At 36.7% G+C, this 27,200-nt stretch overlaps 1 protein-coding gene across 10 annotated transcripts in view; it reads left to right on the top strand.

Annotated features, from left to right (window-relative positions):
• Positions 1-27,200, top strand: part of VPS13B (vacuolar protein sorting 13 homolog B) — a 498,323-nt gene that overhangs the window by 66,343 nt on the left and 404,780 nt on the right. For 9 of the 10 annotated variants that reach the window (XM_041123226.1, XM_030011504.2, XM_030011500.2 and 6 more), the window contains 9 exons: positions 5,114-5,382; positions 8,017-8,112; positions 8,457-8,579; positions 10,092-10,229; positions 11,601-11,688; positions 17,161-17,352; positions 17,959-18,128; positions 21,882-22,076; positions 23,698-23,822. In XM_041123226.1, coding sequence (XP_040979160.1) covers positions 5,114-5,382; positions 8,017-8,112; positions 8,457-8,579; positions 10,092-10,229; positions 11,601-11,688; positions 17,161-17,352; positions 17,959-18,128; positions 21,882-22,076; positions 23,698-23,822 — 1,396 coding nt within the window. The remainder of the gene's footprint in view (positions 1-5,113; positions 5,383-8,016; positions 8,113-8,456; positions 8,580-10,091; positions 10,230-11,600; positions 11,689-17,160; positions 17,353-17,958; positions 18,129-21,881; positions 22,077-23,697; positions 23,823-27,200) is intronic. The other variant, XM_041123227.1, reaches the window with a different exon arrangement.

Here is a 27,200-nt window from a genome sequence, read left to right as displayed (position 1 = left end):
GTAGAAGCTTGGGGAAGTTTGTTTAATAGATGGAGGTATGTACCATGAAAAAGTGGATTCTCTAGAATTGAACCTGAAGCTTTTATATGTTACAGTCACATTCCATATCCAGTGGACTGTGCAACTCAGCAGGAAAAGGGAGTTATGATTTCTTCCCTTGATTTACGTTTGTCTGCAAGGTGGGAGCATATTCTGGTCTAGTAGGATCTAGAGGTTTGAGTTTAAGGAAGATGAGGTTCTTGATGCAGAAATAAGAAAAAAAACTTTAAGTCTTACTATTTTGCAGTACTGATTCCTGGCTACCAGAATCACTGTAGTGGGTTGTCTTGTACAAAATAAGTGTGATACCTCTTAGATGTGTAAAAGTACTGTCACTTGAGTGTGCGACTTTGTTCTAATATTGTATTTATGCTACAGTTATGATGCCATCAGATTTTTGGTGTTGGGAGTACATTTGCTTTTAAAAGGAGAGGTGGAATACCTTTCAGACTAGAGTTTAGAACATAGGATTTTGGTTTCTGCTGGTGTTGGTATCATTTCCAGTTTATGTGCAGTCTCCTTCATCGATATTGCTGTGCTAGTGTAATGGATGTAGAATAGATCATGAGCCACTGTTTTTTAATACATACTGTGAAGTAAAACTAAACATAAAAAATTTAAGCTACTAGCATGGTATGAGGCAGTCAATTTATTGTCTTTCTGTGGTATAGATCCAAAATGAACATCACCTTTTGAATAAAATTCAGTTTGGCAACACAGCCACTGAATAGTATAATCATATTGGGGGGAACTTTTACAAACATTGAACTTACTTTTTTTCTGTATGTTAGTCATTTCTGTGCATTCCTTATATAATAAATATGTGCAAAGGAAAGTCATACAAAAATATTTATTACTCTGAAAGCATGTGTGTTAGTACATTTGAGATACTCCAAGGACAGTTTATGCTGCAAGGACAAATTTAAGGGCTATTGCATTCTCAAGGTCGGCACTAAAACTGTTATCAGCCAGATAACTCTAGTTCCTTGCAAGTTTCTCTTTTTTTTAACATGATTTATTCCATAGGTTTTGTAGTTGTAATTAATCATAATGTCTTCCTAGCTGTGAGTTTGCAGTAGCTTCTTTAGCTTATAGCAGGTAAAATATGGGTGAGGAAATGAATTTTAATATCTACATTATTTAGTTATACAAGAATGAACGTCTACAGCTCTCTTCTTGAAGTACTTACCAAGTTTCATTTATGCGGTTTCATGGTTGATTCAACCAGATGAAAACTTATGCCATTGCTAGCAGGGATGGTGATGCATTCCCTCCCTCTTCCCATAGAGCCAGCACTTGTATTTATGTAGCCACAGGCTAACCTGGCGCAGCCTTACCTGGCTGAAAACTAATACAGGCAGAAAAATAAATAGAGTGTAATATTCTACTGGGTTAATTCCAGACTTATGGTCAGAGATACCAGTTTCCAGAGTCTTAGAGGTAAGTGTCTCAATTCCTTTAAAAGAAAGGATAGTGCATTTCTGAAGGTCAAACTTGATTTGAACATGGAAACAGTGAGATGCAGTCACATGCATTTATGTAAAATGTATTTCTTAACTTGAATCGCTGCCCTATGCTATGAAGCCAGATTGTTCCAGTGTGATCTTGCTACAGGTAGCTAGCAAGAGTGGATTTAAAAACCTGATGAGTAGGAGCATTTTTTGTCCTTTAACAAACTCATGTATGTAAGACATTGGGGTTTTATCATTATATTTCACTATCCTGTGTGTTTGCAGTTAATGCAGTGGTTAGCATAGTGAGTTAAAACCAAAGAGGCTTTGTGTTTCCAAAGTACATACTCCCCTTCATACATTACTTGTTATAAAGGAATTGACATTGTATTTATGCTTTGAAGGGATTAGAGGATGTTGTGGGTTGCTTACTAGGCTGGTGTGCATTTGTTCCAAAGTTTGACTGTTGATTACATAATGGTTGTAGTAGTTTTAATTTAGTGACAGAAGATAGGTCTATCTTCCTCTTTTTCCATCTTCAGTCTCACAGTATATAGATATCACCATTTTAGTCTAGCTGCTTTTCGGTCTTACAGAATCATAGGTCATAGAATGTTTTGGGTTGAAAGGGACCTTAAAGATCCTCTAGTTCCAACCCCCCTGCCATGGGCAGGGACACCTTCCACTAGAGCAGGTTGCTCAAAGCCCCATCCAACCTGGCCTTGAACACTTCCAGGAAAGGGGCACCCACAACTTCTCTGGGCAACCTGTTCCAGTGCCTCACCACCCTTACAGTAAAGAACTTCTTCCTTACATCTAATTTCAGTCTACCATCTTTCAGTTTAAAGCCATTACCCCTTGTCCTATGGCACTACTGTCCCGGTTTTGGCTGAGGTAGAGTTAATTGTCTTCCTAGTAGCTGGTAGGGTGCTATGTTTTGAGTTCAGTATGTGAAGAATGTTGATAACACACTGATATTTTCAGTTGTTGCTAAGTAGTGTTTAGTCTGAAGTCAAGGATTTTTCAGCTTCTCATGCCCAGCCAGCGAGAAAGCTGGAGGGGCACAAGAAGTTGGCACAGGACACAGCCAGGGCAGCTGACCCAAACTGGCCAACAGGGTATTCCATACCATGTGACATCACATCTAGTATGGAAACTGGGGGAGTGGGGGCGGGGGGGATCACTGCTCGGGGACTGGCTGGGTGTCGATCGGCAGGTGGTGAGCAATTGCACTGCACATCATTTGTACATTCCAATTCTTTTATTATTACTGTTGTCATTTTATTAGTGTGATCATTATCATTATTCGTTTCTTCTTTTCTGTTCTATTAAACCATTCTTATCTCAACCCACGAGTTTTACTACTTTTCCCAATTTTGTCCCCCATCCCACTGGGTGGGGGAGAGTGAGTGAGCGGCTGCGTGGTGCTTGCATGCATTGCTGGCTGGGTTTAAACCACGACAACTACATGCCCCTGTAAAAAGTGTCTCTCTGACTTTCTTGTAGGCCCCCTTTAGGTACTGGAAGGCTGCTATAAGGTTTCCCTGGAGCCTTCTCTTTTCCAGGCTGAACAACCCCAACTCTCTCAGGTGGTCTTCATAGGAGAGGTTCACCAGCCCCCTGATCATCTTCCTGGCCCTCCTCTGGACCCGCTCGAGCGGATCCATGTCTGTCTTATGTTGGGGGCCCCACAGCTGAACGCAGTACTCCAGGTGGGGTCTCACGAGAGTGGAGTACAGGGGGAGAATCACCTCCCTTGACCTGCTGGTCATGCTTCTTTTGATGCAGCCCAGGATATGGTTGGCTTTCTGGGCTGCAAGCACACATTGCTGGCTCATATTCAGTTTTTCATTCACTAATATGCCTAAGTCCTTCTCTGCAGGGCTGATCTCAATCCACTCATCGCCCAGCCTGTATTTGTGCTTGGGATTGCCCCGACCCATGTGCAGGACCTTGCACTTGGCCTTGTTGAACTTCATGAGGTTTGCACGGGCCCACCTCTCAAGCCTGTCAGGGTCCCTCTGGACAGCATCCCTTCTCTCCAGCATGTTGACCGCACCACACAGCTTGGTGTCGTTGGCAAACTTGCGGAGGGTGCAGTCAATCCTAGTGTCCATGTCGCTGACAAAGATGTTAAAAAAAGATGTTATTTTAATGGCTTCCAAGTTACTAACAAATATTATAAACCAAACTATTACTTGGTATCTTTTACTGGTTTCTCTGTGTGTGCACATACTGCAGCAAGAAGTATGCTAAATGATGGCTGAATTTTATGGCTGTGTAGACCAAATGTTATGCATGACCCAGGTCCTACACCTCCACGCTTTTTTTTTCTCTTTTGGCAGACCTTCCACCATTTCTTCTGTGCTTGCCAACAGCAGTCTAGGCTAAACTACTCAAGTCATGCTCCATATCAATTCTTTTTCCTTCTACCTCTGATAGTTCTGCCTCTTGGCAATTTCCAAGACTTTATGTGCACCTCTTCTGTATTTCCTGTGTTTCAAGATTTACATTTGGATTGAAATCTGATCTCTGACACTGTTTTGTAAAGGGAGCAGGCAGGAAGCTCGCATTGCCCTTGTGGGAGGAGATGTCTTCACCTCTAAGCATGTGCAGAGAATTCTCATGAGTGTTTTTTCTTATGCTTTCTCCCATTGTGCAAGTGTATAAATAATTAAACTAAAAGATTAAAGACTAATTAGACTAAAGACTAAAAGCTCTAAAACTTGTACGAATGGGATCTCTGAGTTTGAAAATAAGTAAATAGAAATGGGATATGCCTATTTCTGTTGTCAGTTAAATAATACATTCAATATTGTTCCCCTACGGGAACAGTGCTGCATACTGTACTACCTGTGGTAATTCTGAAGTAGTTAATACCCCTCGGGAGTCCTATAAGAGTGGTGGTGAAGCCAGATAGTTGAAGTTAATTGTGCTGTTTGTACATGCACAGTGTTACTTACCCATTTGGATCATGAATCTTAGACTCATATCTTTTGGGAAATCCTTATTTTGTTCTGTATGCTCTCTAATATTTTTTTCACAGAAGACCAGTTTTGGTTTTTTGACTCAGAAGTGGCGTACCAGCTTTTTTGAGCATAGATAAACCTGTATCTTTGAATGCTTGAAAAGCTGACTTTTAACAAAGGAGGTTTTCAACCTTAATTTTTGGATTTGTGCTGTGTTTGCGTTTTCCTTATTACAGCTTTCGCATTTGAAGTCCTTTTTTATTTTGTTTTAAAATTTAAAACTACAAGTTTGTAATATATCATTATTTAGTAGGGTTTAATTTGCAACTTCAGAAAGGCTTTAATGGAAGAAATCTTGAAAGCATGTAGTATAGATGACTAATTCTGGTCTTACTGCAAATGTACAATAATAAAACTATTGTGAAGACCCTTAATATTTTTTTTTGGAGGAAAATGTTAATGAATCAAATGTTTTGAAACTTATATTCAGAAGTCTAAGACTTCTACTTATTTTCTATCATTATAAACAAAATATCAGTGAATGATATGTGGAATACTGTCCTAGTTAAATTTCACATACTATAATTTTGAGTATAATAAATGAATTTTCAAGCATGGGTGATTTGAAATTTGACTTAGTCTTTGTTTTAAAAGGTGCAGAAGATGAAACAAGCTCAGTAATGCAATATCCTACACAGTATATTAATCAAGATCCTTATTTGCATCATGATGATGACCAGCAACAGGGATGGGTTTCTTGGGCTTGGTCTTTTGTTCCTGCTATTGTGAGTTATGATGATGAAGAGAATGATTCTAGTGGAACTGATGATGGAACAATGCTACATCCGCAGAAATCTCAATCCCTCAAGGATCCTATTATTTCAATTGGGTTTTACTGTACAAAGGCAACAGTGACTTTTAAGGTAAGCATTTCTCTGTCATATAGGATTTATTTGGCTTGTTGAGAAAGTGCGTAAAGACTATCTGCGTGCTTGTATACTGTTTGACTCAACACAAGGAATATTACATTAATGAATAGCAAAAAATGTGAATGTTGAAAGTTCCTCTTGCATCAGAATGTACTGTTAATTGCAGTGTGAGGCGTTTTTGCCATTTGAACTAGAAGCTGAGTGCAAACATATTAATCTTAAAGAGAAACCACTTAATTTACTTAGATTAATAATTTTTGATGGGAGAAAAAACTTAAAAGGCTTTCTATGAATGTTTACTACAGTATTCTATCTATGTAATGTTTATATAAATATATTTCTTTATAAAAAAGCTTTAGCTTCATATAGCTTGTGAATTGAAGGAATACTTTTTTCTTTTTTTAAACTATAATATGTGCAAATATGAATTTAAACTGATAACATTGAAATTATTTTCCATGGGTTGGACTTGAATGGTGTGTAGAGAAAGATTTGAGTATTTTCTGTAAACAAATCTCAGAATAGTTGCTGGGCTTCCTCTATTCCTTTTTTAAGCTTGCAGAAGGGAATATGGAGAGTCTGAATAAGATATTGAGATGTACTGACAGAAATTAAAAATTAAGGTTCTAAATTAGCAAAATACTTTTAACTTGTGCCAAACTATATGGAAGGAATTCTGTGTGCATAACTATAATAGAAAGTGGCTCTTGCTTTTACAATTAAACATACATTAAATCAAGGCCAGAACTTTTCAGAACAGGAAATAATACTATTTCTATGAGCAGCAGAATAACTTAAGGTTGACTTTTATGACTTTGAGCCTTTCAGATGAACTGCAGTACTTCCATAACCCTCTTATAATGTTTATGTGCCTGATTATACACTCAATACCATCAGAAGCTCCCTGTCCCTTTTCTACCCATTTGGCTTGTCATCTGTGCACAAGAGAGTGTTTTGAGGAGCTTCATGGCAACTCTGTCTTAACTATTTTTGTCTGGTGGTGTAGCAGAGCATTTAGCTGCTCAGCAACTGTCAGAAAGGATGAGACAAGTGACATTGGGAGTATGCAGGCATTCTGTGCGGAGCTTAATGTTTTAAGCCTTTAGTCTCCTGGCAATTTTGGCTGCAAAATTTGAGGACATCAACAAACATTCGGTTATGTTCTTTTGTGTCCATCTGCTTCAGCCATCATTTTAAAACAAACAAACAAACAAAATCCCCCCCCTCCCCCCCCCCCCAATACATCATGGAAAATCTTTTCTTCCTCCTTTAATTATATCCCTGGGATACCACTTAAAAAAAAACAACCTAAACAAACCACCCAAACTCAAATTTCTCATTTATCATGGCTCTGCATCTTTCTTTTGTGCTTTGTCATACAGTAGTAATTTTGTGCGCTCTTTCCTCACATGAGAAAACTCATTGAAAATAATATGAACTTCTTTTTTAAACATGATTTGCTGGACTGGGTTTTCCTAAAGTTTCATTGACAAGTTTATGCATTTTATATTGGGAAGTGATAAAAACTACTTAAAATGTAACATCTTATGTTCTATAAATTTTAAATGTGAAGTGATATGTGATACTAATATGGTGACAGTTAGGAGGAAAACAGAATTCATTGTTCTGCTTGCATGCAAAGAATGTATGGAATTAATTTGTGGTTCATATTTTGGTTAAAAAATAAGGTCAAGTTTCTGCATTAGCATTCTGAACAGTTGATATCATTCCAGTTAAAATCATGCCAAATTAAATGTAGCGTTTTCTAATAATGGTGAAAATTATTCTTGTAATGTCTGAGTTCTTTTAATCAATTAATTGCTTTTCCTCTACCGTAATTGCACACAGCTGAAGGGTGATCAGTAATTTTTTTTCATCCAATTTTCTTGGACATTTGGATTACAAAATTTTAATTTAAAACAACATCCATGTGTATCCACTCTTGAAAATAATGAGAGCTTGTGGATATTTTTATATAAAAATTAGAATTTGAACTATTTAAGCTGCTCACCATAAACTTAAGTATTTTTTTAATGTGAAACATAACACCTTCATTATTTTGTGCCTCTTTTCTCCTTTTTCTTAGCTGCAGGTTATATGCTTTTTAACCTGAATGTGTGTTCTAGCACTTTAAATTTGTATATCAAAATCATGCAAGAAATATAAATGCATGTTTGTCTCAATTGCCATGACAAGAAACAAAAATGAGTATGGTTGTAATCAAAGTGTTTCCTTAATATTATCATGCTGTTTAATTATTTGCTGGGGAGAATAAATAATGTATTTATGGATTTTTACAGCAATTTATAAGCTAATTTGATACTGTGTTAATAATGCAGCTGTGTACCTGTTTCATCTTTTCACATATTTTCTCTTTAGATAAGCAAACTAAAATTACTGTAGTGTATTTAAAACTTTCTGTTATGGCATAATTCAGCCAGAAGTTGAGTATGAGAAGTTCTAATATGGATAATGCATTACAGCTGTTTAACTGCACCTGTTTCCTGCTTGTTAATAAATTTTGGCCCATAGTTTAATTTGTCTTAATCAGTTCTGTATATTAATGAAGTTACTGCTTTTTAATACTAATATTGACTTAGATAAGGTGTTTATCCTATTGTTTCATAGCTCACTGAAATGCAAGCTGAAAGTAGTTATTACAGCCCTCAGAAAGTAAAATCCAAAGAAGTTATATGCTGGGAACAAGAAGGAACCACAGTTGAGGTAATTTTCCATTGACAGGATTTTTTTGATTCATTTTAAATAATGTAGTATATAGTTACCAATAAAATATTTTGAAATTATTTTATTACTGATTTTTCATATTCTGCTATATTGGATGTGTTTATTGTAATAATCATGTAGATAGAAATTCTCTAAACTTCTAGTGCTATAGTGATCAGACACTAAAGTAATCCCTTCCTTCCAAGTGCCGTTTGATGAACTTGCTATTTATTAAAGTCTAACTATATAAACCTACACATATTTTGGTTCATTTTTCTCCATCTTTTCTATTTCTCATGGAGTAGAATTCTTCAAAATAACTTTTTCTTTTTTTCCCTCACTAGGTCCTTATGAAAGGTGAACTTTTCTTTGATTGCCAGATAGGTTTTGTTGGTTGTCAAGCTATGTGCCTTAAAGGAATTATGGGAATTAAAGACTTTGAAGAGAACATGAATAGGAGTGATGAAGTGAGTATATTGAAATATCAGTTGACTTGCTGAATAAGCAATTCTGGTATGCTTTCTTAAAATATTTGATAGCAAGAATCGGAAAGGCTGCTGTTATCAGTTGTGACTTAAGTTTTTTGGATGTGTCACTGGAATATAGAGCTCAGTGTCTATTCCTTACAGTTGGAAAGACAAATGTCTAAGAGTGAGAAGCTGAAAAATGCTACCCCCCCCATCATTATGTATCTGTGCATACTTTGACCTTGCATAACAAATTAAAACACAGTTGAAAACCTTTGAAAGTACTTAAATCAACAGAAGATTGGAAGTGAAGAAATGGGAACACTGTACGTTAAAGATAATAGAAGTATGGCTCAAATATTGAATGAGTGTTTTGCTTCATTTTTCAATAAGGTTGAGAGCAGTATCAAGTGAAGGAGTAAAACAGTATTAATTTCTATGTTTTAAATAGAAGCAAAGCTTCAATTGCTTAAGACAATCAGGTATTGATATGAACCACTCTTAAAGTATTTAATGAAGTGGTGCATGAATTTCTAAATTCAGTAATGAGGATTTTTGGTTGAGCTATAGATCAAATAGTGCCCTAAAGTACTGGAGAACAGCAACTATTATCTGTGTTCAACTAAAAACAAATAATGCAGCCAACGACAGACCTGTTAACTTGATGTTAGTGCTCTGTGAAGTCTTTAATACTGGGATGGGTGGGAGAGCGAATGAGTTTCCTGTAGATTAGTTGATAAGGGACATTTGGGTTTTTGCCCTTTTTCATTTTTCTGCCACCCTCTAGGGCACGAATTTTAAGAAAATCTCTGTTTTTGTGAGAATGGTGGTGGTGTTGATACTGCCTCACCTGTTCTCTTTCTGTACTGCTATACTTGGGACTGTGCCTTTTATAAAAATACCAGCTTTGTTGTATGCGATTGATTTTTTTTTTTTTTTTTCCAACCATCTATTCTCAATCGCATATAAATAACCTTTTTGGAAGAATAATTCTTCATGGAAAAGTTGTGTTGATTTCAGAGGGATAGAGGGTTTGGGATAAGGAGAAGGCATGTGAAAATCTAGATGAATGGAGTGATAAGATAGCAAGCAGGTCATACATTGAAATAACTTTATCATGAAGAGGATAGATAAAGCATCTGAAAGCCATTGGTCAGTCAGAGAAATGGAGTATGTAGTGACAAGATCGTGTATAGTTCAGAGGATGGGGAAGAATTTGGAGTAACAATGATCTGAGGTTATTTTCTGTTAAACTGAAACTAGGATGTTCTGTGTCATGGGTTGTATAATATTCACTAGCTCAGGCCATTCTAATTAATTTGAAAATGGGGAGGGACTGGACAGGAACTTCAGAATTATTTGAATGAAGTTATTTTATTGTCTTCATTCATAACAAAATGTGCTCTTGAGGGATGCTACCATGTCATTAGTGTGTTATGACAATTGAAACTGCTCTGTTAACGTGACTGTATTTTTTTTTTCCTCTGTCTTATTTTCTATTACCTCATGAAGGAGGCCTACTTCTTTAATTGTGGAGAAAATTTGAGTGCAAAAGGGATGACGTACCTTACCAATTCACTATTTGATTACAGAAGTCCAGAAAATAATAGTATTCGTGCAGAATTTATATTGGATGCAGCACATCATAAGGTCAGAGAATTACATTTTTCTTAGAAAAAAAATTTCTAATGCTCTCTAGTGGATTTCTAATGACTATTTAGATCTGTGTACTATTAGAGGACTGATTTTCATTACTTTGTCATGTTTAACTGTATCTTTTTTTGGCCATCTGCAAAGTAAGATTAACCTGTTTGTGTTTTAAAAAAAAAAAAAGTAACAAAACCATGTCCAACAGAAACCTCAAACTCCCCTCCTGCCCTAAAAGCTGAATCAATGCTATAGTTTCTAAAAGCACTAACTACAGAACACCTGCAGAGAAAAACAGAGATAAGAAAGAATGCTAGCAAAAGGTCAAGCTTTACCAGCTCATACTTCTTTAAACCAAAACAGTAAGTAGTTCATGGTCTTCAAACTAGGAAGTGTTCTCTTGGAAACCAGGTCTTGGGCAATGTTGATTTTACTGTCTGTGTGCTGTATTTGTCTACTTAGAGGAAGTCTTGCTAATTCTGCCTTTGGTAGAGACAAATTTTCAGTCACCAGTAGTCTCTGTTGTAAATTGTGCAGTAAAACATTATTCCCCAATTGTCTGCAATTATTAAAGACTGGATGCGATCACCAAGGTGGTCCCTTCCAGGTGTGTTCATAGGTGGAGTTCTATGCTCTGTGTTATTGTACAGGTAAGCCATTTACAAATTTGAATATATCTAATTTATTTTAAATTTTACTATTTTTACCTTTTTAGTACTACCGATGAAGAAGAGTAACCCTGAAGAATGCCATAAAAAAAAAAAAGAAATTAATTAGTGAAATCAGAAGTACTTATACATATTCAAACACTTTCCATAGTGCGTTTTAGTTTTAAGCTTTACTTTTTCCTTTGTCTGTCTTCGATATTTTTATGATTTGCCTATTTTTTGGCAAAAGGGGAAGCAAACTTGCTGTGTAATAATGGATTATATTATGTATAAATCCCAATGATGGCATAAAGTCTTAAATTTCTTAGTGTTTAAAGATAAAACCACAATATTCCTTAAATAAAAAATCCAGAATGAATGAGCTTCAGTTTTCAGTGTATTTAATTAGGCAGATCTGTTGGATGCAAGAGGTCAAGTGAAGAATACTTACACCATTAAAGGTACTAATTAACTAGATGTTATTGATGAATTAGTCAGCATGTCCACTGGAATTATGGATGTGCCTTTGTGTGGCCTCAAATAGAAGTTACATTACCTATCAGAAAGGTGAATTCTTTGGGATAACCTCTGTCCTTTGTTTTGATAAGCCTTTCTGTGTGTTGATGCACAAATCCAAACATGAATATATCTCTCTCATACCAACTTATCAGTTGGTAATCTCAAGATTCTTTCCTTATACGTTTTCTTTGCTTTGCTTTGTTGGTAGGAGACGTACACAGAGATAGCTGGAATGCAGAGGTTTGGGGCTTTCTACATGGATTACTTGTACACAATGGAAAGCACCAGTGGCAAAGGTACCTTTTTTCTTTGTTTACCCTGTTAAATAATAGAAACAAAGACTTTTCATGCCCATCTGGTCGTTGACCAACTGTCCTCTAACTTACCTTAGATTTACCACAAGGTTCATTGTTAAAATAGTTTCATCTTCACTGATGTGTTTGAGGTTAGCTGTTTTGGTTAGCTGTTGATTTTTGGTGTTCTTCCTGTTTTTGTTTTCCTGCATGAGTAATCACAATGATATCTTTTATAGTCAGTTGCTAAACTGAAAATAATTCTCTTGTAGCAGTGGTGAAGTTCATAAAGTATGATGTCTTTCCCCCCCCCCCCCCCCCCCCCCCCCCCCCCCCCCCCAAGTTGTTGTCATTATTGACTTTCGGGCGGGGGGGCGGGAATATTTTGAGAAACCCTGGTTGAAGAATAAAGTTGATCATATACTTGGTGCAGAAGATGAAAAGGACTGGCATTTTCTCCTATGAAGAAAAATGCAAGGATGAGAGATAGTGTGGAGAGGTAATCTTTAAATATACATATCTGAAAAATTTTGTGAGCAAGTATTAGCCTAAACCATGCACACATAGATATTGGCTAATTCTAAGTAACTTTTGAGATTCCTATCAACTCTTTTCTAAATCTGAGACAATACAGCGGATTCAATACAGTAAGTATATCTACTTTTGTGACTGTCATAAAAGCCAGGACAAAGGAGTTAATGTATCAGCAAGTAATATGTATGTGTTTTTATACAGGTATTCCTATCATGAATTGTAATGTGATTTCCCCGCCGTGTCCCCCCCGCCCCGGACAATTGTCATCTACAGCTGCTGCTCTGCAGTTTTATTGCCTAAATAATGCTTTCTTCCCCACCTGTGTGTTATTATCATGAACACTCTTTCTGTGGGCATCTTTTAGGAACTTCTTGCTATTTTGTGACCGAATGTTTATCTGTCCTTGCTACCTAGTCCAACCCATCTGGGTTTTTTTATGCGTTTTTTGTCTCTATGTGAGAGAAGTCTCAATTCCTAATGTTTTTGTTTTCTGGACTTGTTGGACGTGAAGTATAAAAGGAGTAGGAAAGAAAAACTTCCAGTTTGGTTAGAGGATGGATCATGCAAAGCTTGTTAAAAGAAATAAATGATGCTATTGCCTTTGCTAATAGAGGGATACACTAGGTAATTTAACAGTTCTTTCCTGGCCCTGAGGCTTTCTTCTCTTTACCGTGTGATGTGAAGCTGAGAAAACGTACATTAAGTCAAGCTTCTGCTGCAATCTACTTCTGGTTTTAATAAAGAAATAACTGTTTAATTGCACACGGAACTTTTATGTACAGAAGTTGAGGACGTAGGGTAAGCCTTATCTCTTTTTTAAACTTTGGTAGAGAAATTTGAATATGCACAGGCTATTTGATTATGAGGAAAATTTGATTTTGTGGAGTATTTTGTCTTGTTTCTCTGAATGCACAACTAATGTAATGACATATCTTTTTCTGACTGTAACTCTTTTCAGAAATTGCTGAACTTGGAAACACTTTTTTTTTTTTTTTCTCCTTAAGGCCAGGCTACTGGTATTTTCTGACTACCTTTTCCCCTCCTCAGCTTCTCTTCTGTTTCTTTCAGTTTGCTTTCTCAGGGCCTTGGCTTTTATTTTCTGCATCAGTCACTAGGAAACCCCCCCACAAAATGGATCTTGGCTTCCGATCAAACCTTGCTGTGTGCTTTTACTTCAGTATTACTCCTCTAATTTCAGCTACCAGACTACATAAAAGAATGGAGTCATTAAATCACTTTAAATTAATGCTTTAAATGGTTGTTATAGCTCTAGAATCAAGACTTTAAACCCTTAAATTTTCAAATAGTTTTTTCCTCAGAAAAGCAAATGTGACATTTTCTGCTAGTTATTTTCTAGCTAATTTTTCCGTGTTGTGAGTCAACTGTAATTATTAAATAGAACATGAACAAATAGGTGTAACTTATTTCTTTAAAATGAAGGTATAAATACCTCAAGATTTTGAAAACAATATAAATCTTGCTACATTCTTAATGTGTGGTGTTTATATGGAAGTATTTGTGTAAAAGTTTACATTTTATTATTTCTGTTTTTGACACTGACTTTTTTTAGCTACAATCAGTGCACACCACCTTCTCCTAAAAAAACCTAACCCTACTTAAGTTATAGGAGGCAGTTACTGTGATTGTAAGATTTTTATCTGTCAAGGCAATTTTGGTTTGACACATTCTTTGCACCTTTAACCTTTCCTGAAGCATACGATTACTGATTAAACCACAAGTGCCTCCTGGATAACATTAACCTCAGGAGTTTCATCTGTCACTTATAGAAGTGCATTAATCACTTCTAGTATTTTGAATGAAAACAAGATAGATAGTCATGCACAGTAGTTTTATTTTGAAATTCTGCCTGTCCTGCCCTTCCAACTTTATTTTTCTATTTTTTGCTTTCAATATAAAACAGCCATTTCCCTGAAACACTGTGCAGTCTATCAGTTCCCTGATCACTGATTTGCATGACCTACAGACCTAATGGGGTGTACTGTTGAAGTTACGTTTTGTTTATAATGTGTATCTATCTATTTTGGTGGCAATTTCATTATGCAGCACTCTCATTTTAAGATGATTTTTTTCGTCAGTTAGAATTAGACATATGGTTTGTGGAAAGCTGAATATTCAGTGATCAGAAATTATTTTCCTGTATGCATCTGCAAAGTTTCAAAAGTAACCTGTGATCACCTCCTTCTGTAGAACCAATAGGTTTTATATTACATTCTCTTTGCACTGAATTAAATGGAACTATTCCAGAAAGTGGTTTGTATAAATTCTGTCACTTCAGTGTGTTATTCATATGCATACAATATATACAAGTGAGTCTGTTTTTTTTCTTTTTGAAAAGGTAGGCTGTTATTACTTCTAAAGGCTTTTGGCCTTAATATTTTTTAGGTGAGGTTATGGGTTTTTTTTTTTACACTTCTTGATAGTGTTCATCTGAACTGGATACTGTGTAGAACTGGAAGGACGAAAATGTGTGTTATTTGCATGTTAAATAAAGCATACCCTCACAACAGGTTGTATGCTGTTTTTTTTTAAAAAAAGTCTTTTTCAGGATTTATTAAAAAGGTTGTAACTTGAGTTCCATCTGAAGATTTGAATAGGTTTTATAAGGCAGTATCTTTCCATCCTTTTTTCTTTCTTTTTCTTCTCAAAAATGGTAAACAAAACACCAAAGGAAGCAGAGGCTATACATGCTCTCACCATCAACTTCTGCCTGGCTTTTAGGGACAAAGTTAATTCTTCTGCTGAGTGTATAGGCCTGTAAAGGCCTGCAGAGCATTAGGCCAGCTCTGTGTCAAATTTGGCATAGTCCTGGTTTATTTGAGGACCTTTCTCCTCACCAGTGCTTAGAAGCAAGAACATTTTACAGAACACGATTTAAACATAAGGGGAAAAAACCCCTATCCTTCCTTCCTTTTCCCCAAGCTCACTTCCCTCATTAAAAAGACTGTTTTGAATGAGTACAGTAAAGGAGGGAGGGAAAAGGGAGTGTTCCCCTGGAGTGTAAAAAAAGACTAGGTTCCTCTTGGGCAACCAGAAATAAAACATGCTTTCTTCCAGTTGGTTTAAAAGTAAGATTTGCCTTGAAATTGTGAAGCACACCATGCCATACTGCTTAACCACAAAGCCTCAGCTACTCAGAAGTTGAGAGATCCTACATCTCTTTGACAAAGTGGGTATGTCAACTGTCTGCAGCAGCTGCAGCTCCCACTGCCCAATCTGATGAGCTGAGCTGAGCTTGTCTTGCCATTTATGTTAGTATGGACAGATAGTGTGAGTGAGGGAGATGGTATAATGAGAATTTGGAATTGTCAGATTTTCCTGTGGTTTTGGGTCATAGTTCTCTACAGGTGTGTTTAGTTTGTTACTGTTAACAGAAAGGCAGGAGGTTATTAGATTTATGCAAAGAAATAGGTTGATTTGCTTCCAGGCAGATGGGTGAAGAGGGGAAGGGATGGAATGTATCTTGCATTGATTAGGTGTGCAAGATCCACATTGGATAAGAGCTTGGAAATCACTTGAAAAATATTACTGTTGAGAAGGATCATCATGGAACATGTCAGTCCACTGCTTAAGCAGCCTTTGGTTTATGTGGCACGACTTGATCATGAGTACAAGGAGAACATATCAAATGGACAGCTCTGCAATTGCAGACGTGTTAAATTATGGAAGTCAAGATGAAATTGGTGGCAATGGCTGTGCATTTCCTGGCTTTCCTATTTGTCACAGCTTTGACCAGGTGGATTATGGAGTAACGTGCTATCTAAGGAGTATGCGCTATCCACATTCACTCAATGAATTAAACTGTCATCCTACAATTTTATCTCAGAACTCCTTCATTTTTATAGGTTAAACAGTCTCAGAATCCATTTAATCTTGATGTTTATTTTGTTAGACTGTTCATTTGTGTAATGGTTAGCCAGACATTTAATTTTTACTGCTTGTGTCAAAGCAATGAAGACACTGTCAAAGTGATGATTTATTAAAAATCTGAGTGAAATTCTGCAAACTAAATATGTTAGAGAGGTGAGAGTATTTTTTTTTTTACAAGTCATATGTATCAGGAAAACTTAAACATCTGAAATTTGCATGATTTAACTGAAGAATTTCCGTGAAGTAAGTTTAGAGAAATATAGTCATGCTGTGTGATAGCTGATGAGTAGCCTGTATGCAGTGAATGTGTGATTTCAGTCTACATCATTACCCGACATCTATATCAGAAAAATGGTAACTCAACTTTAATTGGTACACTGGTTGTGATTCTGAGCACAAAGGTTATAGATCTTTTGGATGCCGACACTAAACCACCCTTTTATCTTCTAAAAATGGGCTGAGGCATGATTAAAGAAGTTTTCATTCTCGCTGCCCATGCTTTACTTATCAGTGAGTGGAAGGAAGGGTTTATCTTCAGCTGTCAGTCTGGTTTATGACAATACAAGTGAGTATGATTCTCATTGCTGTTATAGCCCATGTACCAGCAGCCAGCATTTCAAGGGCCCATATCTGTAGTTTCATTGCAGGACACCTTTTCCTTGATTGTTTGGGATGGATATCTTTGTGATGAACTGTAGAAAGTTTTGAACAGCACGGCTGTCATTGGCACCTGGGGTTAAGTGGCCACAGAAGTTTGGACGCCTTCAGAGTCCCAAGCTTGAGAGATACAAAGTTAATGGAAAGGTTCCTAAGTTGTGCTGTGCTTGGAGGCAAGGCAGAATCTTGCCCTGTTTGCTCTGCATTAAACAGGAGTAATGTTTGTTTAGACATGTTAAACCAGTCACAGTATATTTATTTGTTCAGTTTGTATTGTTGTATTTTCTGTATGTTTATAAATCTGTGATCACAGGATTTGAAACAAAAATAGCTGATAAAAAAATTTATGTCCAATTCTTTGGTGTAATTTGTTGTTATTTATAATACTTCTTGTAGTTTCTGGGAATCAGCAAGACCTTTCTTCAGTAAAGAGTGAAGATTTTGGAAATGTTCAGGAGATGTCTACAAAAAGCCTAATTGTGGGCCCACTCAATCTTCGATTGGATAGCAGTGCAGTACACCGGATAATGAAAATGATAGTTTGTGCTCTGGAACATGAATATGAGCCATACAGCAGAACTAAGCCAGGTTTGCTCCTATTGCATATATGCAAATACACAGAATTAAACCAGACCGAATTCAGTGTTCTTGAAGGTGCAACTTCCAAATAGTTAAACTCCAAATCTGTCAGGGGATTTTATGACTCCAAAGAGCAAAATTTAAAATAAAGATAAAATTAATCGTGATATCCCCATCAGTATTGGATATGTCTCTGAGATAATTTCAGATACTTTGGAGGCCATTTGTTTCAATCACAAGCCTCTTGTTGAGTAAGGAGGGCTTATTTCATTGACAATTCTAGCTTGATTTTGGAGACTTAGAGAAGAAAGTATCCCTATTGGTATGTATTTATTAGTTTGAAATAATAGTTATATGGGATAAAAATGTATGGAAACAAGCCATGATAAACTGTTAAGATGAGTTTCTGACAAAGAGCTGTACAGCTTTCAGAGTAAGGAAAATCCAGTTACGATTGCATTTAGCCTTAGGTAGAACCAGTGTGGAATAAAATTAACTATGAAACGGGGGGAAGCTTTCCTTTTTTTTGCTAGTCCTTAACCATTTCTGAAACAGCAGCTGTAGGAGACATTTTATATATTTTAGTCCAACATATGTAATCTTGACTTATTGTAGATATTGTGGATGGAAATAGAACTATGCCAAGCTCGGAAGAAGTAGCATCATTGGAGGAATACATTCCCACTCGACTTACAACGTTCACTGTTCTTAAGTGTACAATTATAATCCCTGTGGCAGAATTCAATTTACTAGACCACTTGATGCCCATAATCATGGGTGAGAAGGTATGTATGCACAGATATTTATTCAATTTTTTATACCAGCATGTGCTATTTCATAGAAATTTTCTTACTGAGCTGTTATTCCATGTGCCAGATGTATTGATGAGTTCCAAATCAGTTTGGTGCCCATGATGGTGTGATGTACTGGTATGAAAAAAGAATTTGGAAGAAAAAAGATTTTTAAAGCATCAAGCAGATGAAAAAGAATTAGCTCCAACTTGAAATCTTTCATGGAAATCTTTCCATCAGAAGAGTACCTGTTGTCATTTTGCCATGCGGGTCTTCCCAAACTTGGTCAAGTCTGAAATCTTTGAATACATAGGCTCAGCAGAGACTTCATAGATGTTCCAGCCAGGATGCCAGCAGGACTTTGGCTGTTACTGAACATCTAACTGCTGAGTGACTAACTCAGAGACCCAGAAATGAAATTTCCTAACAGCCTTAACTTGTTTTATCTTCTGGATATATGTAGTATACCTACAGCTGAAGAATCCTGTAGTGGTTTAATATTCCTATAGGACTTCTTCCTCAGTGCACAAAGCCGAGGTACTGTAGGGATGAATCACTGTTTTGTAGTGAAGACTTGCAGTAGGTTTACCTCTTGAAGCAGCGGCTGGAAGGTATTTTATGGATAAGGGAAGAAGAGGGAAAGAAAATAATAAATTCTTAATTGAGTTCAATTTCTAGGAATTTTCATGTGATATTAAAAACTTCCAGTGTGTTTTTCACAAGTGGACACTAGATACAAGTTCCCTGTACTTGAGGATGAGCTTTTTTAGTGGGATGTGTTTTGCAGAAGTTCTCAGTGTCTGTGGTTCCAATTAAAGCAATGGGAGTTAGGCTTTTATTTGTCAAGTACTTTGCTATGCTAAACATTCAGACATTGGCATTCAAATGGGCTTCCAGAATTAATGAATTATTTTAGTATCAGGCTTTTTTTTTTTTTTCCAATTATAATTTCTTGTCTAAAATGGAGGTGAAGTTGTATATTCTGAAGGTGTTGTGAAAGTAAGCTTGTAAGTATTTGTGAAGCATTTATGTGCAAGAAAGGTGAAAACCATTTGAAAAAGTTTTTGTGGTTTTGAGTTGTGTGGTTTGGTTTTTTCTTTTTTTTTTTCTTTTTTTTTTTTACCCCCCAGAGATGGATTTGAGTAGTTTTACATGATGGAAGGCACATTGACGTTAAATTATCTTGATAACGTAATAGATACCTGCTGTATTTTCTTTTAGAATATGCTTACTTACAGCATGTTTATGTGATTTAAGATTGTATGTGTATGCGCAAGAGGACAGGAAGTCTTAATTTATGGCATTTCTTATAGTGTGCTTGTATAACTATTTTCATTGCTGAAGTGAAATACACACAATAACATATATATTAATACTTCACTTGGATCCCTAGTCTCTAAGCTGCAACATATATAAAATTTCAAGCATGTGCCATTTATTCAGGGAGTGTGCTTAGGAGTGTGTATCTTTTTCTTGAATTTAGATTGCTTATCTTTTCAGTTAATCTGGCTGGAGTGAGTGAACTGGTGACGAATCTGCTATCTCATGATGTATTAGGATACATTCAGAATCTTCTAATATTAGAAGATGGGACATTGCCAGGTGCTAATGGGAAGCATTATTTCCTTTCAGCCCAGAATAGCCCAATGGATTGTATTGCTTTTCACCTTATGGGCATGGGCAGATGATATTTTTATAATGGGAGAACAGCCCCATATTTATTGTAGGTTTGAGGCAAACAAGTTGAATTCAAGTGAACTTTTGTGGGGGGTTTTTTGGTTTTTTGTTTGTTTGGTTGGTTGGTTTTTTTTTACTTGGAGTTTCAGTTTACGTTTCCTGAGTGAAGCCAAGCCTATTTAATATAATACTAATACTAATAATGATTTTGAATTTTAGATTGAAAGTCATACATACATCAACTTATTGTCCTATTGTGATACAAGTTTAATAAAATTTTTAGATTCATAGAGTAATTTGGATGGGAAGAGATTTCTGGAGATGATCTCCAGGAGTCCAACATCGTGCTCAAAGCAAGCCCAAGTAGAGCAGGCTGGTCCAGGGGTTGTCCAGTTAAGTACTGAATTAGCTCCAAGGATAGAGATTCCATAAAAAGCTTTTGCATAGACCTGCTTGGAATTGCCTGTGTTTCAGGTTGTGTCTGTTGCCACTCATCCCCTCACAGTACACCTTTGACAAGAGTCTGGCTCCCTATTCTCCGTACCCTCCTAATAGGTAGCTGTAGACAGCAGTAGGATCTCCCTTTGGCCTTCTCCAGGCTGAATGACTCCAGTTGTCTCAGTCTCTCCTGAGAGAGAGAGCTTATATGTTCCAACCCCCCAACTACTTTGGTAGCCCTCCAACAACCTTATTCTGGTATGTCCATGTCTGTCTTGTACTGGATACAGTACTTCATTTTAATGGATACTATAAAAAATATAGTTGGATGTGTAAAATTACAGCATTTATTTTTTTGGAATGGCATCTTCTTTTGCCGAGGTGTCTGGCACGGCTGTGAATACATAATAATATATGACAGCGTAAGGGTTAGATCAGCGTGACTTTAGTATGGTGTTAGTGCTTTGGAGTGATAAAAATGTAAACAAATATTTTATGGAACAAAATATTTCGACTTTGCATATTCTTGAAGTGGGTTGACCTTGGCCAGCTGCCACTCTCTCACTCCCCCTCCTCAACAGGACTGGGGGGAGAGAAAAGGATGGGTTGAGATGCTAAAGAGGGGGAGATCACTTACCAGTTACCATTATGAGCAAAATAGACTCAACTTGGGGACAGTAAATTTAGTTTATTGCCAATTAAAATAGTTTTGGATAGTGAGAAACAAAGACATGAACCAAAATGACACCTTTCCCCCATCCCCCCTTTTTCTGAGGCTCAACTTCACTCCTTCATTCCCTGACTCTTCTGTCTCCCACCTTGCAATGCAGGGCGATGGGGAATGGCGGGTTGCCGTCAGTCCTTAACAGTTGATCTCTGCCACTCCTTCTTCCTCGCACTTTTCCCCTGCTGCAGTGTGAGCCCTTCCCACAGGCTGCAGTCCTTGAGGAAAAATCTGCTCCATTGTGTGCTCTCTACAAGGCTGCAGTGTCCTTCAGGGCATATCCACCTGCTCCACTGTGGGGTCCTCCACGGGCTGCAGTGTGGATGTCTGCGCTACTGTGGCCTGTTCCACAGGCTGCAGGGGAATCTGTTCCAGTGCCTGGAGCGCTACCTCCTCCTCCTCTTCCTTCTCTGACCTTGCTGTTCGTATTGCTGTTTCTCAGTTTGTTTTTTTTTTTTTTTTTTTCCCCTGAGTCCTCTCAGCCTGTGTGGTGTTTTTGCTCTTTCTTAAATATGTTTCCACAGAGGTGCCACCAGCTTGGCTGATGGGCTCAGCTGTGAACTGCGGTGGGGCGGTTGCAGCACTGGCTGGAACCAGCTGTGCCTGGCATGGGACAGCCGCTGGTCTCCCCTCACAGAGGCTACCCTGCAGCCACCCCCACTGCCAGCACCTGGACACCTACACCCAAGACAATTCTGGATTAAAAAGCTTATACATAAATTTTAAAATTTGAAGAAATTAATTTGAAAAATTTGTATTATAATGACCATAAGGCCATGGTATCTGTAAACAGTTTCTTACATGTAGATTTACTTGTGTGTGTGGGGAGGTAAGAGTATATGTAAATATGCTAGATAACACATCTGCAGTGTAATAATTGCATGGGTTTTCCCCCCCCCCTCTCCTAGAATTTAAGTGGACTGTTAAATGCTGCAAGCTTCCAGCCCCTGCGGCCTTTACCTTCCATCCGAATTTTGGTGGATAAGGTTAACCTGGAGCACTCTGTGCCGATGTATGCTGAGCAACTGGTGCACATGGTCAGCAGCCTTGGCCAGCCATCTGACAACCTGCTTCATTACTGTTACTCACACTGCTATCTGAAGGTAAAAGAAGTCTTGAGCTCTATTTCTTATTGCACTGTGCTGAGAAAAAGTTAATATAAGTACAGGTAATCCTAAGTGTTAGCAGGTTTCCCGGGAGAAAGTTTTCAGCTTATCTAAAAGGACGTGAACAGATTTCACAGAATGTGGTTGGTTGGGATTGCTGCTTCTGACCCGAGCCAAATGTTTTGGAATATGCACAGAACTTCACATGAGGCAACTACACAGACTGAAGCCCCAAGGTCTTTGTGACAAGATTGAGTTAAAATAATTTGGAAATAAACCTTTCCCTTCTAGGACAATGCTCATAGAATACGTAGATTGCACTAAATTGCATTTAGAAACTTGATGGGATGTTATGAGGAAAACCCATCGCTTCTAATAGTATTGTGTCATGGTTTTGATAAAGCAAACCCATGATAGTGAAGGTGTGCAATTGAAAACTGTTGCCAAACAATTTGATTTTTTTTTCGCTATAAGAGAAAAAACCTGAATGTTCTCAGTTAAAGAACCATTATGTGAGAGGAGTTCTTATTGTGAAGTTGGGGGAAGTTTAAGAAGCTACTGAAAAATTGCTTTGAGATTATTCAGTTGTCATCTGCTGAGATTTTAGTAAAATGAAAAGGTGAAATCTCATGAGGATTTTTAAAACAGGCCTTCCAGCCTCTTAGGATGTGCTCAGGCAGTTTGAAACCTTTTGGATGCTACTAAAATGTAAATATTTGCTACTAGTACTGTTAATTTTGCTAAATTTTTCAGTTATCCATTCACTTCCATGCTGATACCATAATAGAGATTTAAACAATGAAATCCTTACTGTTTGCATGAAACAAACTCTGTCCCAGAGTTACATGGCAAGCTTTCAGTTTTCTGGGTGAGATGTTGCTTTCTGTCACATTTAAAGTGATTGGGATGGCAATATTGCAAGTTATCAGTATATTTTTCAGTTTGAGGGGACTTTTTTTCTGTTTAAAAGGATTTTAGCATTTGTTTGATCAGTGTTTGCAAAATGTGGACTTCAATTTTGAGTTTTATACGGTTTATTTGCTAGCTTTAATATAGGCCAAAGTGTTCTGTTCTTATGTGAATGATTGTACAACATGTTAAAAAGTCAACTCTACAACCGTTTGTTTTCCTTACGGAACAGGGAAAAATCACAAAGAATAATTATGATGAACATTTCTTTAGATGCTCTTATTAAGAAAAAAGACTTTGAAGGGAAGCGTCTCATATCCTTAAATACCACTTTTTTAGGCCAATGTTGTTATAATTACAAAAAGTGATGATATTTATTTTATATGAAAGACAATGTGCTATCTACAAATTTAAAGGATATAGAATAACATATTTTAATTGATAAGTTATAATTCAGCATTTTTTAAAAGTTGGCAGAGTTAAGTTAACACTTATTTTTTTGAGCGAAGAAAATATTTTTATATGTATTCCTATTGATTTTTCTAGTTATATTCATGTTTTGGGGAAAAGGAATTATCTAAAAATAATACACAATTTGTTTCATATTTATTGAGTATATTTAAAAATGCGGTTGTGATGTTGTGAAAGTAATTTGAAAGTGATCTAATCATGTGATAGTATACCCTTTGACCAACTTAATTTGTTTCAGATATTTGGTTTTCAAGCAGCACTGACTTCTTTGGACAGTAAAGGATTGTACTGCTTCCCTGTTCCAGTTATTCCCTCATTCAGTACTGCTGTTTATGGCAAGCTGATCAAGTTTCCCAAATATTGGTGAGCATTAAGCATGTACAGTGTATTTAAGTAATGTATTCAACTACTTTTGCATTTCTAATGAATGATTTAAAAACATCAAGCTCCATATATATCCCTAAACTTCTGTCTCTTCTGTCATATTCTGCAAATAAGTCTGTTATCATTAATAAATTTCTTTGTAAGGATAGCTGTTAATAAACATTTTAGACTCTTGTTTGGTTGAGAGAACAGGCTACGCAAGCCCTGTAGTAAATGGCTTTCTTCTAGACCTTGTAGAATTCTGTGAACCAGTTTCTGTTCTTCCTTGAATGGATACAAAAGCTGAAGTTATATACTGATGGCAAGCTTGATGTGTTTAACTGAACAGGTCAGCTCTTTGTTTTAAACTCAACTGAATAAAAAGCAACAATGGGGTGGGGGGGGGGAACCCCAAAACACCCCAACCCCGCCAAAAGGTAGTCTCTACTAGACTTTTATTTCTGTTACTCATTACAGTGGAAGTGTTTGTTGTGGTTTAACCCCAGCTGGCAACTAAGCACCATGCAGCCGCTCATTCACCTCCCTCACAGTGGGATGGGGGAGAGAATCTGAAGAGTAAAAATGAGAAAACTCAAGGTCTGAGATAAAGACAGTTTAATAGGTAAAGCAAAAGCTGTGTGCACAAGCGAAGTGAAACAAAGAATTCATTCACCACTTCCTATTGGCAGGCAGGTGTTCAGCCATCTACAGGAAAGCAGGGCTCCATCACGTGTAACAGTTACTTGGGAAGACAAACACCATCACTCCAAACGTCCCCCCTTCCTTCTTTTTCCCCCAGCTTTATGTGCTGAGCATGACGTCATATGGTCTGGAATGTCCCTTTGGTCAGTTGGGGTCAGCTGTCCCAGCTGTGTCCCCTCCCGACCTCTTGTGCCCCCCCAGCCTCCTCGCTGGTGGGGCGGGGTGAGAAGCAGAAGAGGCTTTGGCTCTGTGTGAGTACCCCTCAGCAGTAACTAAAACATCCCTGTGTTATCAACACTGTTTTCAGCACAAATCCAAAACATAGCCCCATACTAGCTACTATGAAGAAAATTAACTCTACATCCAGCCAAAATGAGCACAGTGTTTTAACATTGTGATCAAGTATTAAGCTGTATGTAGTTCAGATTTTAAATGCAAACACTTTTATTCTGAAAACAATTCTGTGCTTTATGAAATGAACTATATAAAAAATTTTTTTTTTTTTATTTCAATGCCATGGAAACTCAGTACTTAAATTTAGCTCTACAGCTTAAATCTTGTGATCATAAATGTCAGTGTGTAATAGTTTTTATTAATAAATTGTATTTATAAAAACTTTTTTCAAGAAAGTGCATTTTGGCAATACTTTGGACAGGACAGTAGTTTTCTTTATCACTCATTTTGAGCAGTAGCTGTCTGTAATACTACTTTATGACTAAATCCTTACAAACAATCTTACAAACAATGACAAGGTAACAGGAAAACAAGTTAGTGTATTAAGTACTTTGGCTTCAAACATTCTGTGTTCTATAGCTAATTTGTAACATTCATTTGTTTGTGAAAGTTTAATGAATTATAAAAAAATAAAAAGACTACTGCTATGATTGCTCTTGCTGCTACATAGATAATATAATAGTGTTTTTCTCACAAGGTGTGATACCATGTTAAATATGAGTGTTTTAGCATAATCAGCACACCACCAGGTGGTAGCAGCCTAATTGACTTTCTCATATTTTCCATCGATAGTTTGCAGAAGTACTAACCACTTCAAATGAATTGCTATTCTGTTGCAGCATTTTTCTAAAAAGTAATAAATGTTAGCAGGATAACCCATAATCAGTACTAATCCAGGGTACTTCAATATTGTGTTAGGATTGACAGCCTTTCCTGACATGACCTGACATTTAACACTAAGTTCTGGTTAGTGATCCTTGTTAGTAAACTGTAGAAATAAATTAATGTTTAATGGTAAACTTAAATTTATTTACTACATTATAAAACCCATGATTAGTTTTGCTAAACAAAAGAATTGTTTTAGAGATGAAAAATAGTTGGAAAAAATCTATCGTCTGACAAGTTCATGGTATTCAAGTACTAGTGGCTTCTCATGAGTGCACTTGTGCTCTGTTGTGTGTGGTTGTGCTCACTGCACTGTATGTCTTGCTCGCTGGTGTTTGTTTTCTCATGCTTTTCCACACATGTTGTTGCATGCTTGCCATCACGCTCTACCTTGTGTGTGCAGTCTCACACTCATTCTCTCTTGTGCATTCTCTGCTTCTCTCTCATGCTTTCTGTCTTGCTCACTTTCTTTCTCTCTCTCTTTTAAAAATACGTGGTATTACGATGTGTGCCCAGCTGGAAAATAGAGTATGGTAGACTAATAACATAGAAAAATAAAAACGAGCAGTAGTTTTGGGAAGTGGAGGCAGGGGAATGGTCCTGCCTTGAAATAGCAATCATCTACCAGCATTTATTAGTAGATCTTGTAAGACCAACACTTATTGTGGTCTAGTGTATTTTCAAATAATTTTAATAGCTTGCTTTCTTTTTTTCTGTGATATGATGTCTTTCTAAATCTTATTTATTTAACAGTGTGAAATACTTATATAAAATTAACTTATTCCAACAATTTATCTAAACTAAGCAACACCAATTTGCGGGTAATAAAGTAGAAAAACAAATGAGTACAGCAGCAGCCTGGTTAAATGAAGTGTAGTTTGAAGTGAATAAAACTCCAGATGAAACGCATCAAATAGCACTTGAACTAAATCGAAATCAGCATGAGGACTGAGAGCTTCATTGAAGTCATGCAGTGAGTGAGAATTAGTCTGGTAGGATAACCTGGTAATGTCATTAAACTTAAATTCAGTCCTACCCCCCCCAAATTATACCACCTGCTTTATTTGGGTTTTTAGATTTCACATTCCAGAGTTTCTTAGCATACACACATCTGATGCTACATGTGTTCTTCTATTTCTTCGTAGAAAATATATACCACAGACCATACCTTTTAAAAACAAAGACGTTTTATGAACTGTTATGGAATCCCTCAGGTAGTATGTTTTGAGTTAGCAGTGAAAATCTCAACTTTATTTCTGACATAAATCAGTAGAATACCTTTCTTTTCTAGTTTCAATATAATAATCTCAAAATGTATATGGTGTATAAAATACTGTAGTAATATTTATTTTTTTAAAACTAGTTGATAAACATTGGTAGCGTGTTTTAACAGATAAAATTTCAGCAACATCAGCCCAGTAAATTCCAGTAAATAACAATAAATGTTGAAAAAGTGCTGTTTCTTTTACCTACTAGATTGATGTCTGTTTTAATTTCAGTTAATACACTTTCTTCTTATAAAAGAAATGTGATCAGGCTCACTAGTTAAGTAAGTCT

The sequence above is a fragment of the Aquila chrysaetos genome, chromosome 4, assembly GCF_900496995.4.
Source record: "Aquila chrysaetos chrysaetos chromosome 4, bAquChr1.4, whole genome shotgun sequence".
Classification (NCBI taxonomy): Eukaryota; Metazoa; Chordata; class Aves; order Accipitriformes; family Accipitridae; genus Aquila; species Aquila chrysaetos.
Note: the sequence above shows the minus strand (reverse complement) of the source record. Positions and strands in the feature narration are given on the sequence as shown.